The 18,866-nt window shown below is 39.3% G+C and overlaps 14 protein-coding genes across 14 annotated transcripts; 8 read left to right on the top strand and 6 right to left on the bottom strand.

Moving 5' to 3' along the window:
* Positions 1–372: 372 nt before the first annotated feature.
* TRM5 (tRNA (guanine) methyltransferase) lies at positions 373–1,872 on the bottom strand (the record flags this gene model as incomplete). Its single annotated transcript, NM_001179200.1, has 1 exon — positions 373–1,872. The coding sequence occupies one exon, from the start codon at positions 1,870–1,872 to the stop codon at positions 373–375; it is 1,500 nt and encodes a 499-aa protein (NP_011937.1).
* A 222-nt stretch (positions 1,873–2,094) lies between these two features.
* RRP4 (exosome non-catalytic core subunit RRP4) lies at positions 2,095–3,174 on the top strand (the record flags this gene model as incomplete). The annotated part of the gene is made up of 1 exon (NM_001179199.1): positions 2,095–3,174. The coding sequence occupies one exon, from the start codon at positions 2,095–2,097 to the stop codon at positions 3,172–3,174; it is 1,080 nt and encodes a 359-aa protein (NP_011936.1).
* Positions 3,175–3,456: 282 nt separating this feature from the next.
* DYS1 (deoxyhypusine synthase) lies at positions 3,457–4,620 on the bottom strand (the record flags this gene model as incomplete). Its single annotated transcript, NM_001179198.1, has 1 exon — positions 3,457–4,620. The coding sequence occupies one exon, from the start codon at positions 4,618–4,620 to the stop codon at positions 3,457–3,459; it is 1,164 nt and encodes a 387-aa protein (NP_011935.1).
* Positions 4,621–4,940: 320 nt separating this feature from the next.
* HTD2 (hydroxyacyl-thioester dehydratase HTD2) lies at positions 4,941–5,783 on the bottom strand (the record flags this gene model as incomplete). Its single annotated transcript, NM_001179197.1, has 1 exon — positions 4,941–5,783. One exon carries the CDS (start codon positions 5,781–5,783, stop codon positions 4,941–4,943), a length of 843 nt encoding a protein of 280 aa, NP_011934.1.
* Positions 5,784–6,056: 273 nt separating this feature from the next.
* SSF1 (rRNA-binding ribosome biosynthesis protein) lies at positions 6,057–7,418 on the bottom strand (the record flags this gene model as incomplete). The annotated part of the gene is made up of 1 exon (NM_001179196.1): positions 6,057–7,418. The coding sequence occupies one exon, from the start codon at positions 7,416–7,418 to the stop codon at positions 6,057–6,059; it is 1,362 nt and encodes a 453-aa protein (NP_011933.1).
* Positions 7,419–7,715: 297 nt separating this feature from the next.
* Positions 7,716–9,221, top strand: RRP3 (RNA-dependent ATPase RRP3; the record flags this gene model as incomplete). The annotated part of the gene is made up of 1 exon (NM_001179195.1): positions 7,716–9,221. The coding sequence occupies one exon, from the start codon at positions 7,716–7,718 to the stop codon at positions 9,219–9,221; it is 1,506 nt and encodes a 501-aa protein (NP_011932.2).
* Positions 9,222–9,611: 390 nt separating this feature from the next.
* On the top strand, positions 9,612–11,228 carry SSZ1 (ribosome-associated complex protein SSZ1; the record flags this gene model as incomplete). Its single annotated transcript, NM_001179194.1, has 1 exon — positions 9,612–11,228. One exon carries the CDS (start codon positions 9,612–9,614, stop codon positions 11,226–11,228), a length of 1,617 nt encoding a protein of 538 aa, NP_011931.2.
* Positions 11,229–11,583: 355 nt separating this feature from the next.
* Positions 11,584–12,723, top strand: PAN5 (2-dehydropantoate 2-reductase PAN5; the record flags this gene model as incomplete). Its single annotated transcript, NM_001179193.1, has 1 exon — positions 11,584–12,723. The coding sequence occupies one exon, from the start codon at positions 11,584–11,586 to the stop codon at positions 12,721–12,723; it is 1,140 nt and encodes a 379-aa protein (NP_011930.1).
* Positions 12,724–12,994: 271 nt separating this feature from the next.
* RPP1 (RNA-binding RNA processing protein RPP1) lies at positions 12,995–13,876 on the top strand (the record flags this gene model as incomplete). The annotated part of the gene is made up of 1 exon (NM_001179192.1): positions 12,995–13,876. The coding sequence occupies one exon, from the start codon at positions 12,995–12,997 to the stop codon at positions 13,874–13,876; it is 882 nt and encodes a 293-aa protein (NP_011929.1).
* Positions 13,877–14,274: 398 nt separating this feature from the next.
* Positions 14,275–15,219, top strand: GIC1 (Gic1p; the record flags this gene model as incomplete). The annotated part of the gene is made up of 1 exon (NM_001179191.1): positions 14,275–15,219. The coding sequence occupies one exon, from the start codon at positions 14,275–14,277 to the stop codon at positions 15,217–15,219; it is 945 nt and encodes a 314-aa protein (NP_011928.1).
* Positions 15,220–15,482: 263 nt separating this feature from the next.
* Positions 15,483–16,028, bottom strand: VMA22 (Vma22p; the record flags this gene model as incomplete). The annotated part of the gene is made up of 1 exon (NM_001179190.1): positions 15,483–16,028. The coding sequence occupies one exon, from the start codon at positions 16,026–16,028 to the stop codon at positions 15,483–15,485; it is 546 nt and encodes a 181-aa protein (NP_011927.1).
* A 224-nt stretch (positions 16,029–16,252) lies between these two features.
* On the bottom strand, positions 16,253–16,645 carry FYV4 (mitochondrial 37S ribosomal protein FYV4; the record flags this gene model as incomplete). The annotated part of the gene is made up of 1 exon (NM_001179189.1): positions 16,253–16,645. The coding sequence occupies one exon, from the start codon at positions 16,643–16,645 to the stop codon at positions 16,253–16,255; it is 393 nt and encodes a 130-aa protein (NP_011926.1).
* A 223-nt stretch (positions 16,646–16,868) lies between these two features.
* On the top strand, positions 16,869–17,756 carry MED6 (mediator complex subunit MED6; the record flags this gene model as incomplete). The annotated part of the gene is made up of 1 exon (NM_001179188.1): positions 16,869–17,756. One exon carries the CDS (start codon positions 16,869–16,871, stop codon positions 17,754–17,756), a length of 888 nt encoding a protein of 295 aa, NP_011925.1.
* Positions 17,757–17,909: 153 nt separating this feature from the next.
* CPR2 (peptidylprolyl isomerase CPR2) lies at positions 17,910–18,527 on the top strand (the record flags this gene model as incomplete). The annotated part of the gene is made up of 1 exon (NM_001179187.1): positions 17,910–18,527. One exon carries the CDS (start codon positions 17,910–17,912, stop codon positions 18,525–18,527), a length of 618 nt encoding a protein of 205 aa, NP_011924.1.
* Positions 18,528–18,866: the final 339 nt, after the last annotated feature.

The raw sequence follows: 18,866 nt of genomic DNA, 5'->3' as shown, positions 1-18,866 counted from the left end.
GTGAATAGGGAGAACCAAATAAATAGGGAGAAACTTGCTTTTTCTTCTATTTGAGTAACAACTAGGTTGCCAAGAATATATATATTCTGCCAACTACCACGTTGTTACGGTAGTGAGAGAAAAGACGAAATTACAACAACAAACTAAAATACTTTTACACTATAAGCCTTTTCCCCCTACTTCCTAATTTATTCTTCTTCTTTATATAACAGAAGACGGGTTGTGTTGTATTCAAGTAGTATGACGCATCGCGCAGTGCCCTGTCAGCCCCGCGCCTTCTCGAAGATAAAGGTGTTAGTCATCTCGTTTCTTTTTCTAATGGTCGCCTTTTTGCCTTTTTCCTCCCACGGCAAACTGCAAGAGCAGATCGCTTCATACGTTAGCTGGAAGTTGGAAACTCGCGCAATACATCGGTTTGGTGGGTGCAACTTTGCGCACCAAATGCAACGAAACGGCATTCAACGGAAGATCGTCTGCAGTGACCTTGAGCGCGGCAATAATACGGGCATGAACGCGTGCATGCAACTCGTCCTCAGTGACTTGGTCGCCAGGCGGGTACTTCTCAAAACAGTGCACGTGCACCCATGGCATTTGGATGGTATCAGTGGCGCCTTTAGTGTGTGCTGCAAAGATGCCACGGAAGTTTCCTAAGAAAGAAATGGCGCTGTCTGGTAGATTCATGACATAGTGGCTAATATGTGACGGAATGATCAGCTCTTTGGTGCGTGGTTGTGGCGGTTGTTGGTCATTGTGTTGCTGGGATCTGTGTCGTTTCTTCAAAGGCAGAGGGATCGTGATCTTGCCGCCCTCTTCATCTTGAATCCACTGTTGTAATAACTGTGGCGACTGGCGGATGAAGTCAGCGCCATCCATGTTGAAGGATTTGACGGTCTTGGCCACTTTGTTCAATGCGATGTTCTCCTTCAAGTATTTGTAACTCTCAGGATTCAAGTCGTTAGCCAAAACGATGACATCCTTCTTGCCCGCAGGTACAGCAAAGGGCCCCACGCCGGCGAAAACATCACAGACTACTTGGCCAGGCTGGAAGTACTGTTTGACGAGTCTTTCATGCTCTGTGTGCAATCGGGAGTTCCAGTACACCTTGCTAAAGTCGAATTTGAAAGTGCAGTTGGATTCCTTCTGCTCTACCACTAGACTATCGCTTTTCCCAGCAATGACTTTCATAGGAAAAGTCCTGAACTGTGTGGCAATGGAGCTGACTTTGTCCACGACACATTCGATTTTGTTGTTCTTGTCAAGGATGACTTGTCCGATGAGCGAGTCGAATGGTTTGAACTCGGTGCGCAAGTTCAAGTGGGCAATGTGGCCTGTGATTGTAAAACCCGTTGGAACCTCTTCCAGGAATTGCTCGGGCAGCACGGCTCGAAGAATCTCCTCAGCTTTCCAGAAATCATAATCGAGCACGTATTCGTGTGGTACAATTTCCGCACTGTTTTCCTTAAGAAACGCCAAGGCGTCCTCAGGCAATTTTCCATACGCATCCTCCACGCTGTGGATGGATTCGTGTAGCAGCACACCTTTCGTGACTGGGGTATTATTGCCATCTGCAGTCTTTAGTTTCTTGTTCTGTACACTTGTCAGTTCGTCCTTTGGCTTGGATGAGTTTAACTTAACAACGTGCGGGATACGGGGCACCCTCAAGATGCAATTTTTGAAGTTTTTAGAAAACACACTGATATTTTTGGGTTCGGGGAACTTGACTGCACACATTGGTATCTTGGTGATGAAAAATGACCTATCCAATTCTCGCATTTGGCGATTCACGGGTGGGTTGTATGGGAACACTCCTGACATCTTGCACGAACTGATCAATCTATTAAATTTTTGGAATACTGGCAGTGCGATTTTCATGCAATGAAAAATATCCTTACCTTTACTTATGGTTTAAACTGGTTTGTTCAAATATCCTCAGTGAATCTTTTTTTTTCTTTTTCTTCCTCAGTATGGATTGAGCGATGAGGTGAAAAAAAAAAAAAAATTAAGAAAACTAAAACAAAAGTAGAAGAAAAATATCCTTCCTTAAGTACTGCTTGCATTCTAAATCTTTGCGTAGTCACACAAGCGTAAACAGATATGTCCGAAGTTATCACAATTACCAAGCGGAACGGTGCCTTCCAAAATTCATCTAACCTGTCCTATAACAACACAGGGATATCAGATGATGAAAATGATGAAGAAGATATCTACATGCACGATGTTAACTCAGCTTCTAAAAGTGAGTCTGATTCTCAAATTGTGACGCCAGGTGAGCTGGTCACTGATGACCCTATCTGGATGAGAGGTCACGGTACGTATTTTCTTGATAATATGACGTATTCCTCTGTTGCTGGTACTGTATCCCGTGTCAATAGGCTGCTATCGGTAATTCCATTGAAAGGTCGTTATGCCCCAGAAACTGGTGATCACGTCGTAGGGAGAATTGCTGAAGTGGGTAACAAGAGATGGAAAGTAGACATTGGCGGTAAGCAACATGCAGTACTTATGTTGGGCTCTGTGAATTTACCGGGTGGTATTCTAAGAAGAAAATCTGAAAGTGATGAACTACAAATGAGAAGCTTCCTTAAGGAAGGTGACCTCCTGAATGCAGAAGTTCAATCATTATTTCAAGATGGTAGTGCCTCTTTACATACAAGGTCTCTAAAGTACGGGAAGTTAAGAAACGGGATGTTTTGCCAAGTCCCGAGTTCATTAATAGTGAGAGCCAAGAACCATACTCATAATTTGCCCGGCAACATAACCGTAGTTCTCGGAGTCAATGGTTACATATGGTTAAGGAAAACATCTCAGATGGACTTAGCGAGGGATACGCCGTCTGCAAATAACAGTTCCTCAATTAAATCAACTGGACCCACTGGTGCGGTATCATTAAATCCCTCCATAACAAGACTGGAAGAAGAGTCTTCATGGCAAATATATTCGGATGAAAACGATCCTTCCATATCGAACAACATACGACAAGCAATTTGCCGGTATGCGAACGTGATCAAAGCGTTAGCGTTCTGTGAAATAGGCATTACTCAACAACGTATAGTAAGTGCTTACGAAGCTAGTATGGTTTATTCAAACGTAGGTGAACTGATTGAGAAAAATGTAATGGAATCCATAGGCAGTGACATTCTTACCGCCGAAAAAATGAGAGGTAACGGCAACTAATAGGAATACAAAAGCCGCTGTTTACACATTTATAAACTACACAGCAGACTCCAACGCAATTTATGTGTATAAACTTACATAATGTCATGGCTATGTACACACGATTAGTACGTATAGAAATGCAATTGACTCATCTTTATTGCAGACATTACATCATATTTTGTTGATATTATAGTAATATGTTCATTTTTTTATTTATCTCTATATTAAAACAAAACTTTTGCACTAAAAAAAGAAATAGTACAGATTCATTTTTTTTTTTTTCATCTCAAAATTCTCTCATCAATTCTTAACTTTTTTGATTGGTTTACCACTGGCAAAGGTAGCAGCAACAATCAATGGAAGAACAGTGGTGACATCAGCAAAAAGTTTGACGGATTTGGCTTCAGCCTTGATCTTACCCCAAGACACAGCTTCGTCAGGTCTTGCACCTGCATCAGAACCATCGTATTCTTGACCAGTGTTAATGTAAACGGCATAATCAGCACCATTTCTCATCAAACAAGCATTGGCAATGTGGTGCTTGATCAAACCACCACCCAAGATGATCATACCGGCTCTGTAAGCGGCCATGGACATTGAATTGATTTTGCGGATATCTCCTACAATGTCAACTCTTAGTTGTTTTGGAGATGCTTTAAAAGTATGGAAAAACAACATGTCACCGATTGAACCATCAGTCAAAGATGGACAAAAGATTGGAATTTTATTCTTGTGGGCCCAGTACAATACGGAGGATTCGTCGTTGATTTCCTTACCAAAACGATCTATCATCTTAGATGGGGTCCAGATTGGTGAATCCACGTCTTGGTTAGCCTCTAAACAGTCAGCGCCATGTTTCTTTACGTATTCATCTTGTTCTTCCAACATCTTATCCAAAATTGGGACAATCCATTCTTCAAACTTACAGTAGTTATCATTTGGAACAAGCAAGTTACCAATACGATTCATACCTTGGTCACGCAAAGATTTACCTTTCAAAGCAAATTCACCCAAGTAAGTTGGAGCAAGACATTTGATCAAATCTTCTTCCACACCACCAGCAGAAGTAACGACAGCATCAACCATTTTGTGTTGCACCAAATAACGTAAAGTTTCACGTACACCGGAACTGATCAAGTTAGAAGTATAACCCATGAAGATAGTAGTCTTTTGGTACCCTTCCTCATCGAAGCAACCTTTCTTTTCATGGTCATCCAATTCGTCAATATGCTTACCTCTCCATGATCTCATACTATCAATAATCTCACAGGCAGTACCAACAGAACTAGCTTGGAAACCCATGGTCTTCATAGCTTCAATTAAATCAGTTGCTCTCATATTAGTGGCTTCAGGCTTTGAGTAATCAATACCTTGAACCTTAACGAAGTCATCTGGAATAGGAACAGATGCTTTCAAGACAGCGTCTTGTAGTAACTCTGGGAGTTTTTCGTTGATATCGGACATCTTTTTTGCTTTGACTTGTATATAAGTTAACTAAGCAAAACACGACTTTACTCTGCAGTTAGATACAAAACTGATAGAGGGAAGTACTTTGCGTCAAAATGGAAATATACATTACATTTAATTTTTCACTTTACTTTTTATTTTTTTTTCCCACCTTTTTTTCAGTTCTTCCCGTAATGCGTTTACCGTCAACCTGGTGATGGCGAGATATTATGGTAATCTCGTTCGTGACCTTCCACTGTTCAGCAGCTACTAGTATTATTTCAAGAGACAAGAAACACACAGGTAGTGATTATCTGCAGAGAGACAATTACTGGTAGTCAACAGAAAACATCAGCTTTCATGTAGACTAAGTTGGCTTTCTGGAGGTCCCTAATTTGAAATGTGTACATTCCGCTCGAAGAGCTTAAAGACTGACATATGCTCAAAGTAGTGTTTGGATATATATAATTCAAATTGCGGTATCGCAACTGTCTGATTGGTTGTTCGAGAAAAGGTTGGATGCATTTCTGTAGTAATTGGACCGAGAAGGGTCCTTGCATGATAATATCGTCGTAGCCTTCAACATAGCGACTGTACTCTTTGTCCCAATGAATTCGGTGCGGATTCAAAGACATCTGACCATAAGCTACAATATCCATATCAGTAACAGTAAAATTTTTTAAGATCTTATAGTTCTCCTCTCCTACGGGCATCTTGACTGCAGTCTTGTTTGCGGGTGAATTGGTGTACATTAATACCCTTCTCTCGAATAAGCAAATGTCCATTGGACTCGACACATTTTCGGGCCTTTCTTGTAAAAGGGTTCTTTCAATACAGACAACATGTTCATCTCGTATTTTTTTTACGTATTTGATTGATTCGTGGCATGTATACTCCTGGTCTAAGGTGACTGGTAAATACTGAACAAGCTCTCCTTGTCCCCAAATCCTTCTACGGTAGCGTAAATCAGGGTTTCCTAGCAAACTTGCAGGATTTTGATAGTTAAAATAACCATCTCTATCCAATTTTTCGAATGATGGTGGGAAGAACAGGAAATGTTCTCCCAGTTGAAGATGCTTCGTTGCCTTTGATACAGGGAGTCTCCTACAAAGTAAACTATCAAACGCTTTGGTTCGGTGACTAGATAAGACATCCCTGAAAATCCACGTTTTGGATTTCATGCTGATAAGCTGTCTTTAGATAAGTGGACGATTGCCCACCTTCAATGTACCAGCCACGCTCATGTATCGAAACAGTAGCTTAAAATGGCGTAAAAAAGGTAAGATCGAATTTTTTTTCACATGCCTTCTGAGATCTACGTTTCCTTTGGGCTATGATTTAAAAGACAAAGAGTTTATATGTATCAAGTATGCAATTTATCTAAAGTGAAGAAGTATACGTGCGTTGGTGGATAGCCAGGCTTAACTAAAATTTTCTTGGTACCGGAGAACAATTTATTCGACCTCACTAAATAAGTCACTATCTAGATCCTCTGGTACGCTACCATAATGTTCGCTGTCACTTGATGAAGACTCATCATCGCTCATCGCATCATCTTTTCCTTGACCTTCACCTCCTTCTGCTGCTCTAGCTTTTCTTCTTTCCAATTTACGTTGCTTTTTAGCGTCTTTAACAGCCTTCTTTTTAGCAATGTTTTCTTCTTGTTCCTTCTTTCTTTGTTCCTTCAGCCTCATTTTTGCAGCGTGTCTCTTTTCTAAAGCTTTGATTTCTTCGCTTGATTTTTGAACAAATTCATGATGTAACACTTTACCTGAACAAATACCTTCTTCTATCTTGACCAGTTTTAAAGTTAATCTTGGTCCTAATTCAGTTAGTTTGATAGCTTTCTTACGTGGGGTTGGTTGCAAGTTTTCTGAAGGCTTAGGTTCCTCCATTTCCACATCTTCTTCTTCTGTTTCTTTTTCACGCTCTTTATTATCCTTCTTTTCGACCGGTGTTCTTTGGGACTTCAAACTTTGAGAATGCTTTGCCTTCACGTCCTGATTATCAACTACTCTCACGATAGCGTCATCTTCAATTTCAGATTCTGATGTATAGGCGCCTAAGTCGTGATCTAATATCAAAGAAGAAATATCTTCTTTTCGATGCAAATTCGGCACTGTTTTACTTAGATTATTTTTGGCTTTATAAAGCCTTTTTAGGTTTCTAGAGATCTCTACTTCTCGAATGTCAATAAAATAGTGGCGCATAGAAATTTCCCCTGTTTCCCTGTCTTTATTGATCATAAATACACGTTTGATAGAATTCAAAGAAGTTCTCGCAGGATTCAGAGGTGGGAAAATATTCTGAAACATAGAAACAATGACCTTCTCCACGTTTACATCCTGGTCGTCTTCACCAGATCTTTTGGATGTGGAAAACCCGTTTAGCACTAGCAATGGAGGATTTAATACATCATCATTATTCAACGATTTAGGTCTCTTCAAAAATTTTTTGATATCTCTACCCAGAGAATAGTCCAATACTTGAAAAGTAACAGTAGGACCTTGCGGAGTTCTAGCTATCTTTAGGGAGACATTTCCTGTTTTTTCAGATTGAGTGAACATAAAAAGATGCGTAACACCTAATGGGCCACACATAACAACGAAATCCTTCAGTTTATTGGACTTGCGCTCTTTCAATTTTATAGCCGTATGTGGTTGCATGATTTGGCGGAAGTCCTTTACTAATTGGTTCAGAGAATGGTTGGCCAAAGAAGTTTGACCCACTCTGATTACCATTGACTTAGGTATACCTTGTTCCTGCTCAGGTGTAAGCTGTGCATGTGTTCTTTTCTTTTGTCTTCTCTTGGCCATCTTGAAATTTTATTGTCTGCTATATCTGGATTATACTCTTTTATTATTAAACATACTACTCACTCAAACCCAGATATCGAACTAATATCGCGATGAGATGAGCTTCTTCGTCTACTTTTTTTTTTTTTTTTTTTTCAGTGAAAAATTTCAATTTCGTCTAAGGCGATAAAAATGAAAAATTTAAAATTAATCAATGAGCATTTAGCAATTGTACATGGTATACACAGAATTGTGACATATCTTAGAAGCAATATATACCAAGATTCTGTTAAGTACTTCACTGAATCAGCTATAAAAATGTCCAAAATTGTTAAGAGAAAGGAAAAGAAGGCTAACGATGAATTAACTTCTTTAGCAGAAAAGATTAGAGCAAAAGCTTTGGAAAATCAAAAGAAGCTTATAGAAGCAGAAAAGGAAGGTGGTTCAGAGTCCGATTCTGAAGAAGATGCTACTGCTGAAAAGAAAAAGGTTTTGAAATCAAAAAGCAAATCCACAGTATCAACCCAAAATGAAAATACTAATGAAGATGAATCTTTTGAATCCTTTAGCGAACTGAATCTGGTCCCCGAATTAATTCAAGCTTGTAAGAACTTAAATTATTCCAAACCCACTCCCATTCAATCTAAGGCAATTCCTCCCGCGTTAGAAGGTCACGATATAATTGGACTTGCGCAAACAGGTTCTGGTAAAACTGCTGCATTTGCTATTCCCATTTTGAATCGGTTATGGCATGATCAGGAACCATACTATGCGTGCATTCTAGCTCCAACAAGAGAATTAGCACAACAGATCAAAGAAACATTTGACTCATTAGGATCCTTAATGGGCGTGAGATCGACATGTATTGTGGGTGGTATGAATATGATGGACCAGGCCAGAGACCTGATGAGAAAGCCACATATTATCATTGCTACACCTGGTAGATTAATGGACCATTTAGAGAATACCAAAGGGTTTTCACTGAGGAAACTGAAATTCTTGGTTATGGATGAAGCTGATAGATTATTAGACATGGAATTTGGACCTGTTCTTGATAGAATTTTAAAGATCATCCCAACCCAAGAAAGAACCACTTATCTTTTTTCCGCTACTATGACTTCCAAAATTGATAAATTACAAAGAGCAAGTTTGACAAATCCTGTGAAATGTGCCGTGTCAAACAAATACCAAACCGTAGATACATTAGTGCAAACACTGATGGTCGTTCCAGGTGGTCTTAAGAACACATACCTAATTTATTTATTAAATGAATTTATTGGAAAGACGATGATCATTTTTACAAGAACCAAGGCCAACGCGGAAAGGTTGTCAGGATTATGTAATTTGCTCGAGTTTAGTGCCACTGCGCTACATGGTGATTTGAATCAAAACCAGAGAATGGGATCTTTGGATCTTTTCAAGGCAGGTAAGAGGTCTATTCTCGTGGCTACAGATGTCGCTGCGAGAGGGTTGGATATTCCATCAGTGGACATAGTTGTAAACTACGATATTCCTGTGGATTCCAAGTCCTACATTCATCGTGTGGGAAGAACCGCAAGAGCTGGTAGATCAGGAAAATCTATCTCACTAGTATCACAATACGATCTGGAATTGATCTTAAGAATTGAAGAAGTTTTAGGTAAAAAACTACCGAAGGAAAGTGTGGACAAGAACATTATATTGACCCTAAGAGATTCCGTCGATAAGGCTAATGGGGAAGTTGTAATGGAAATGAACAGAAGAAACAAGGAGAAGATTGCCAGAGGTAAGGGAAGAAGAGGAAGAATGATGACAAGAGAGAATATGGACATGGGAGAAAGGTAGGCTTTGTAAGCATGGTTTACCTTTTAACGCCCAAAAGTTCAATTTAACTTAGAAATATTTATCTATATGTTCATATATACATCTATCAATATCACATAAAATTGCCTATCATTTCTTATTCGTTTCCTATTTGTTTCTCGAGCCATTCATAACTCATTCCGCGTAATGGGAGCGGTAAAAGATGTGCAAAATAAGTAACTATTTACGAAGTATTCATATTTTAGCTCTTTTTCTTCGTCGAATGTGATGGTGAAATTTTTTCCAAGAGATGATGAGGTCGGATAATATATGAAGTACATGGTAGTCAGCTCGCCTATACAAGAGGTTTTAAGATTACATAAATATATTGAGATCTCTACTACCACAATCACAGTTAAAATTACAAATAAGATGTCCTCTCCAGTGATTGGTATCACCTTTGGTAACACCTCTTCTTCTATTGCCTACATCAACCCAAAGAACGATGTTGATGTCATTGCCAACCCAGATGGTGAGCGTGCCATTCCATCCGCTTTATCCTATGTCGGTGAAGATGAATACCACGGTGGTCAAGCTTTGCAACAATTAATCAGAAATCCTAAGAATACTATCATTAACTTCCGTGACTTCATTGGTTTGCCATTTGACAAGTGTGATGTCAGCAAGTGCGCTAACGGTGCCCCAGCTGTCGAAGTTGATGGCAAAGTTGGATTTGTTATTTCAAGAGGCGAAGGTAAGGAAGAAAAACTTACTGTAGATGAAGTGGTCTCCAGACATTTAAACAGATTAAAGTTAGCCGCGGAAGATTACATCGGTTCTGCCGTAAAGGAAGCTGTATTGACAGTTCCAACAAACTTCAGTGAAGAACAAAAGACTGCACTAAAGGCTTCTGCCGCCAAAATTGGTCTGCAAATTGTTCAATTCATCAATGAACCTTCTGCTGCTTTATTAGCCCACGCTGAACAATTCCCATTTGAAAAAGATGTTAACGTTGTTGTTGCTGACTTCGGTGGTATTAGATCTGACGCTGCTGTCATTGCCGTTCGTAACGGTATTTTCACTATTTTGGCCACTGCTCATGACCTCAGCTTAGGTGGTGACAATTTGGATACTGAATTAGTCGAATATTTTGCTAGTGAGTTCCAAAAGAAGTATCAAGCCAATCCAAGAAAGAACGCTAGATCCTTGGCCAAGTTAAAGGCTAACTCTTCAATTACCAAGAAGACTTTGTCCAACGCAACTTCTGCCACTATTTCCATCGATTCCTTAGCTGATGGTTTCGACTATCACGCTTCTATCAACAGAATGAGGTACGAATTGGTAGCTAACAAGGTCTTCGCCCAATTTTCCTCTTTCGTTGATTCTGTCATTGCCAAGGCTGAATTAGACCCATTGGACATCGATGCTGTTCTTTTGACTGGTGGTGTATCATTTACTCCAAAATTAACCACTAACTTGGAATACACTTTACCAGAATCAGTCGAAATTCTTGGTCCACAGAACAAGAACGCTTCTAACAATCCAAACGAATTAGCTGCATCCGGTGCCGCATTACAAGCAAGATTGATTAGCGATTACGATGCTGACGAATTGGCTGAAGCTTTACAACCAGTTATCGTCAATACTCCACATTTAAAGAAGCCTATTGGTTTGATTGGTGCTAAGGGCGAATTCCACCCAGTATTGTTGGCTGAAACTTCGTTCCCTGTACAAAAGAAATTGACTTTGAAACAAGCCAAGGGTGATTTCTTGATTGGTGTTTACGAAGGTGACCATCACATCGAGGAAAAGACTTTGGAGCCAATTCCAAAAGAAGAAAATGCTGAAGAGGACGATGAAAGTGAATGGTCCGACGATGAACCTGAAGTCGTCAGAGAAAAACTATACACTTTGGGTACCAAGTTGATGGAATTGGGAATTAAAAACGCTAACGGTGTTGAAATTATCTTTAACATTAACAAAGACGGTGCTTTAAGAGTCACCGCTAGAGATTTGAAAACTGGTAATGCTGTAAAGGGTGAATTATAGAGCGCTCTAAGAAAAACGGTATGTATACGTATATAGAAAAATACATACATGATGGAACTATACAGCCCTTGAAAAAAGAACATATAAAATTAAGTCAAAAAATGCTATAGCAAGGTTATTATGGTTAGGTTTGTGACTTTCTGTTGAGTCACGTTCTATTCAAATTCATATTTCATGTTTCCGATTTCTTTTTTTTATAGATTGGCGGCCGCTAACGGTTTCTCGAGAAAGGCTTATCGTGCCATTCAGCTTAATACAAATATATTAAAAAAACAAGATACTTTATACTCACCTTTGTATGTTACGATCGATAGGAGAAATCGATAATATACGTATACGATAAAGTCTGTACAATATGACTGCACCACACAGAAGTACTATTCATATTCTTGGGTTGGGTGCCATGGGTACCGTTTTGGCAGTTGACCTTTTAAGATTTACCAATGCCCTAGTTGTGCCCTTATTTAGATCACAAGAAAGACTTGCACAATTTCAGAAGACAAATGGGAACAACATTTCGATTCGCAAACTTTATTTGGAAGGCTCGCCAATATTTTCTTATCCAGTGGAGAAATGCGAATGCCCTGAAACTTTCTCTAAAAAACCTATTGACAACTTAGTCGTCACTACAAAGACTTACCAAACCAAAGAAGCACTAGCTCCTTATTTGCCTTATATTAATAAAAATACAAACTTAATTTTGATTCAGAATGGACTGGGCGTTTTAGAACTATTGAGAGAAGAAATCTTTACAGATTCAAAAAACAGACCACATTTATTTCAGGGTGTCATTTCTCATGGCGTTTATCAGGATAAAGCAGGAGTTTTCAATCATGCTGGGTGGGCTGGTATGAAAATTGCCAAATTGCCTTGGACTGAGGAAGAAATGATTCAAAAAAAATCCGTAGTCGAGGACGATGCAGCCAATAACTCATTAGTAAAATTATTAACAGAACCAAAATTTGCCAAGGAATTTGGAATAGAACATTCCACTTATCAAGAAATGCTCTTTGGTCAATTATTTAAATTTTTGGTTAATGCATGCATGAATCCAGTTACGGCTATTCTAGATTGTGTCAATGGTGAGATGAAGGCCAGTTGCGGTCCAGTTTTCACATCTATTATTGACGAGTGTTTACAAATATTGAGAGTTGCTTATAGGCCATTGTTTCAATACCACGAAAAATACAGCGGTAATGAAGAATACCCAGAAATGGATGTCAATGCAGTACTGACAACCGATAACATGGTCTCCGAAGTCACTAGAATTGGCTGTGACATCAATTCTAGGAACAGTAGTTCAATGAGACAAGACACTTTGTTCTTAAGAGACATTGAAATTGAGTATATCAATGGCTATGTCGTCAAATTGGCTGATAACTTAAATCTAGACCCAAACTGCTGCAAGGTTAATAAAACTATCGGAGAATTGGCCACTATGAGATTAGCATTGAACAGGTCGAGAAGTATCAATGGTGACTGGAGAAAGGACTGAAAATGCGCGGATATCAGCCAGAACATATACATTTATAAATACTGATATATATACACTCTTAATGCTTTATTCGAGCGAACCTTAACAGTCTGAAGGCAGATTAATTTGTCAAGTGCCTCTCTTTTGTTACTACTACCAGAAAACATGAAAAATGTATGTGCGATGCCCAGAATTTTACCTCGCATAAATGAAAAAATTTCATTTTACCAGTAGAAAATACTTAACCTAAACAGACACAAAAAACAAAAGTGAAAGCATTATAGAACCGAGAATGCTGGTAGATTTGAATGTACCGTGGCCACAGAACAGCTATGCAGACAAAGTTACTTCTCAGGCGGTCAACAATTTAATAAAAACGTTATCCACATTGCATATGTTGGGATATACACACATCGCCATAAATTTTACAGTAAACCACAGCGAGAAATTCCCCAACGATGTTAAGCTGTTAAATCCTATCGATATCAAGAGAAGGTTTGGAGAATTGATGGATCGAACAGGGCTAAAATTATACAGCAGGATCACGCTAATTATCGACGATCCATCGAAGGGACAGTCTCTTTCCAAGATAAGCCAGGCCTTTGATATTGTAGCAGCATTGCCAATCAGTGAAAAGGGCCTTACTTTATCAACTACCAATCTGGATATTGACTTGTTGACCTTTCAGTACGGGTCGCGCCTGCCTACTTTCCTTAAGCATAAAAGCATATGCAGCTGTGTGAACAGAGGAGTAAAACTTGAAATTGTTTATGGCTATGCTTTGCGTGACGTACAAGCTCGGAGGCAGTTCGTATCCAATGTAAGAAGCGTCATCAGGAGTTCGAGGTCCAGAGGCATTGTTATCGGCAGTGGTGCCATGTCACCACTTGAGTGCCGCAACATATTAGGAGTAACAAGTCTAATCAAGAATTTAGGTCTTCCGAGCGATAGGTGTTCGAAGGCCATGGGAGACCTAGCTTCACTCGTCCTCCTAAATGGCCGCTTAAGGAATAAGAGCCACAAACAGACCATTGTTACCGGTGGTGGTAGCGGAAACGGCGATGACGTGGTCAACGATGTTCAAGGCATCGACGACGTCCAGACCATCAAGGTAGTGAAAAGGAGTATGGATGCTGAACAATTAGGCCATGCTTCCAAAAGACACAAGCCTTAAAACGATACGCTAACCTATAACATATAATGTATAAATGATAATTAAATACGTACCCGGGTAGTAGACATCGCTATTATCATCACAATCCACGAATCGCGACGCGAATTCGCGAAAAGACAACAACAATAAAGGAAAAAAAAAACAAAGAAATTTTTCGACGATTTCCATAGAGAAGGAAAACAACGAATAGACAAAAAAATTTGGGGATCCAAGGCATATTCTGTTACATTGTACCTGTAGGATTTACTGAGAGCTGAAACCATTGAAAACTATTCTGCAATTAATTATCTTCGTACGGACTATCACTACTTTTTTTTAAGAAAGACTTATTTCTATTGTTTATTGTTTATAATTCACTCTGAATACTCGCTTATTAATTGTGTGATAAATTCTAAAGGATGACTGAAGGAAAGAGGCTGCAACAGATGGAGCTTCCTCAAATGAAATCCATTTGGATTGACGAGGATCAGGAAATGGAAAAATTGTATGGATTCCAAGTAAGGCAACGATTCATGAATGGACCTAGTACGGATTCCGATGAAGACGCCGACGAAGATTTAGGAATTGTTCTCGTTGACAGTAAAAAGCTGGCTTTGCCGAACAAGAACAACATCAAATTGCCCCCTTTGCCCAATTACATGACGATCAACCCTAACATAAATTCCAATCACAAGTCATTAACTAATAAAAAGAAGAATTTCCTGGGCATGTTCAAAAAAAAGGACCTGTTGTCGAGGAGACATGGGTCTGCCAAAACCGCAAAACAGTCAAGTATATCTACACCATTTGATTTTCACCATATTTCGCATGCTAATGGTAAAAGGGAAGACAACCCTCTTGAGTCGCACGAAGAAAAACATGATGTAGAATCATTAGTCAAATTCACGTCTTTGGCACCGCAACCCCGACCAGATTCAAACGTCTCTTCTAAATATTCCAATGTTGTGATGAACGATTCGAGCAGAATAGTGTCTTCCTCCACAATAGCTACAACGATGGATTCTCACCACGATGGTAACGAAACCAACAATACCCCAAATGGCAATAAGCAATTAGACTCGCCTACAGATTTGGAAATGACCTTGGAAGACTTGAGAAATTATACATTTCCTTCTGTTCTTGGAGATAGCGTCAGCGAAAAGACCAATCCTTCCTCTCCCTCTGTTTCATCATTTTCTGGCAAATTCAAGCCAAGAGAGTTGAGTGCGCTACATACGCCCGAATTAGGAAATTGTTTCAATGTAGATCAGTCGCTAAATTCCCCTGGTAACAGAATATCTGTGGATGACGTGCTAAAATTCTACTATCAATGTAGTGAAACTAGTACTCCTCGAAATACCTGAACTAGTTTTCTTCTTTCCTCCTCTTCTTTGAACTGCTTCCAAATTCTGTCTTTAAGTCCATCACATGGTGTTTTATGGGATTTTGTATTATTACGGTGTTCGGTTTTCTTTTGGGTATTGAGCTTTTATTTTGGTCTTAATTTTTTTTTTTCTTTTTCAAACCATGGACTTTATTATAATTAATCTACGACAACTTTTAATGATTATTTCTTTCTTCAAATATACACGTATGTATTATTTCTTTTTACTATATTCTTAACTCTTTATTCCTGCTCAGACAACGTTTCAACCAACGTTAATATTTCGTTCTTGTAATTAATCAATTGGGCTATTAAGGGAATACAACCTTTGAAACTTGTCTGCGATTGTCTCAATGAAGAAGGAACGGACAGTACTCCACCAAACATCAAAATTGGGTCGTAGTCTTGTTTAAGTTTGTGACTCTGAGTTTTTTGCTTTTCTGGCTTCGTTCCTTTTTTTCTCTGAGTCAATTTATTATCTTCTTCCTCTTTCTTTTCTTGCTTATCTTGAGCTTTTCTTTTGACGATTTCGACAACTACCTTGGAGTTTTTTTCTTCCACTGTTGCCATTAGTTGACCTATATACGTTTCATCCCAGTAATCTTCACCATAGTTTCCTCGTAATGAGTCTTTATTATAGTAGTTCGATCTGCTCAATTGGATGTAGCCATCCTGGAACCCCTTCTGCAACTGCTCTAAGGTGGAATCATAGTTTGAGAGTAGCTCAATAAGTCTCAGGTACTGTTCATCTGTAGTATCCATGTTCTGTGCCATCCTTGTTTCACTCATCTTCTCGTTAAGCCGTCAATTTTTCATTTCATCGTATCTTCAAAACATATTTACAATTCAAATTTCAAACCGATGAAGATTTGAAAGGCCCAGTCAGCGTTTCATATAAATATCAACATGAATGAAGGACAACAATTTCTGAGTTTATTATATATTTACAAGAATATGGAGTATAATGTGAACATATACGTATACATGTATATATTGAGATCTTGCGAAAGCGTCTATTGCTTGTTTTCAGCTTTCCATTTAGCAGTAAATGCCTTTCTCTTCCTCTCACCACCAAAAAATGACTTCTTGCCCAGTTTAATTTCATGAATTGGCCTATTGTTACGATAGTTATGAACTTGTTTCAGTATATATTTCCTTTGTTGAATATTCACGCCTTTTTCCTTCAATATCTTAGAATCCCATTGGAAAAGGTTGTTCCAGTTATTTTCGAAAGTATCCTTCAATTCGTTGCAATTTCGACCGATCTTGTTTAGAAATGCATCTACGTCAGGTACCTGATCGCTTGGTTTGGGGATGGTCGAACTGAAACGATAGGCAGCTTTAGGAGCGGCCAGCGAACTCCTTAAGAATAGAGGAAATTTGTGGCTAATCCGGGAAGGTATCATAGTAAAACGTGTGTTGAATGAAGGTTTGTTATTGTTTGGTCAAGTTTTCTTTGGTTTTATAGCTCTTGTTTGAAGATGGCAGAATTATTTCAAGCCTGGCTGCATTATTTTTTTTGGTTAACATAATGAGCGTATTATAAATAATGAGTGGAAAAATGTGGAACGATGAGAAGACCTCTGAATATAAAGTTGCAAGTAGTGAAACAAAGCAGGATTTCGCAAAATGAACGTGACACCGTTGGATGAATTGCAATGGAAATCTCCAGAATGGATTCAAGTTTTTGGTTTGAGAACTGAGAATGTTCTTGATTACTTTGCAGAATCACCATTTTTCGATAAGACGTCGAATAATCAGGTAATTAAAATGCAAAGGCAGTTTTCCCAGTTAAATGATCCTAATGCTGCCGTGAATATGACACAAAACATAATGACCTTACCAGATGGGAAGAATGGAAACTTGGAAGAGGAGTTTGCCTATGTGGATCCGGCAAGAAGACAAATCCTTTTCAAGTATCCTATGTATATGCAACTGGAGGAGGAATTAATGAAGTTAGATGGTACTGAATACGTATTGAGCAGCGTAAGAGAGCCTGACTTCTGGGTTATCAGGAAGCAAAGACGAACAAACAATTCTGGTGTGGGAAGCGCTAAGGGACCAGAGATTATTCCATTGCAAGACTACTACATAATTGGTGCAAACATTTACCAATCGCCAACAATTTTTAAAATTGTGCAAAGTAGGCTGATGTCCACGAGCTACCATCTAAATAGCACATTGGAGAGCTTGTATGACTTGATTGAGTTTCAACCTTCCCAAGGAGTACACTATAAAGTACCTACGGACACTAGCACGACTGCAACGGCTGCCACCAACGGGAACAACGCTGGAGGGGGCAGTAACAAGAGCAGTGTACGACCTACCGGCGGTGCCAATATGGCGACTGTTCCCTCAACCACAAATGTCAACATGACAGTCAACACTATGGGTACAGGAGGACAAACTATAGACAACGGTACCGGTCGTACTGGCAACGGTAACATGGGTATAACTACAGAGATGTTGGACAAATTAATGGTCACAAGCATTCGATCCACCCCAAACTACATATGAGAACTGCCATGGCAATTGCATATATCTTTGTACTATATTATAAAACCCCGCGAAATCAACTTTTCAGTTTTCTTCAAAAATCGATGTACCCATCATAAGAAGTTCCCCCAAAAGGAAAGAAATGAGAGGAAAAAGACACGAAGGGAAAACAAAATGAAATTCAGTGGCTTGTGGTGTTGGTTGTTATTATTCCTTAGCGTTAATGTTATTGCATCTGATGTGGGTGAGTTGATTGATCAGGACGACGAAGTAATTACACAAAAGGTGTTTTTCGATATTGAACATGGTGAAGAGAAAGTTGGCAGAATCGTTATTGGGTTGTACGGAAAGGTATGTCCTAAGACGGCGAAGAACTTCTACAAGTTAAGCACCACCACTAATTCCAAAAAGGGGTTCATCGGGTCCACTTTCCATAGGGTGATTCCCAACTTCATGGTACAGGGAGGGGACTTCACAGACGGCACTGGCGTTGGTGGCAAATCCATCTATGGAGATACTTTCCCTGACGAAAACTTTACTTTGAAGCATGATCGCAAGGGCAGACTATCGATGGCTAATCGTGGTAAAGATACCAATGGATCTCAGTTCTTCATCACCACTACGGAAGAAGCGTCGTGGCTCGATGGAAAGCATGTGGTATTTGGACAGGTTGTGGACGGCATGGATGTGGTGAACTACATACAGCACGTGTCCAGAGATGCGAATGACAAACCTCTCGAGGCGGTCAAGATCGCAAAATGCGGTGAGTGGACGCCTGAGCTCTCTTCTTGAGTATATGCAATATTTCATACTATATACATAGATATCAATTTCAGTATGTATAGTTAAAGGTAAATTAACTAGAGAACGTGGGAACAGTTCCGCACTGTGACCACCGGAACGTACGTCTGGTTAGCGCAGCATTAGTCCCAGTTACATCCGATTCAAAATGCAACAGCAAGTATTAATTGGGGAAATCATATCATTTTGAATATAACCTTGGCGTCCTACTAAGGATGGTTATACATCCTAGCTCGTGTAGTGTGATATTTTGCAGGAATGATGCAAAGAGAGGAAGAACAAGAAGAGAGTTGTTGTTTTTAATGTATCTTAGCAATTTATGAGAGGAGC

This window comes from Saccharomyces cerevisiae, chromosome VIII (assembly GCF_000146045.2).
Source record: "Saccharomyces cerevisiae S288C chromosome VIII, complete sequence".
Classification (NCBI taxonomy): Eukaryota; Fungi; Ascomycota; class Saccharomycetes; order Saccharomycetales; family Saccharomycetaceae; genus Saccharomyces; species Saccharomyces cerevisiae.
The sequence above is the reverse complement of the archived record's forward strand: the minus strand, read 5'-3'. Positions and strand labels throughout refer to the sequence as shown.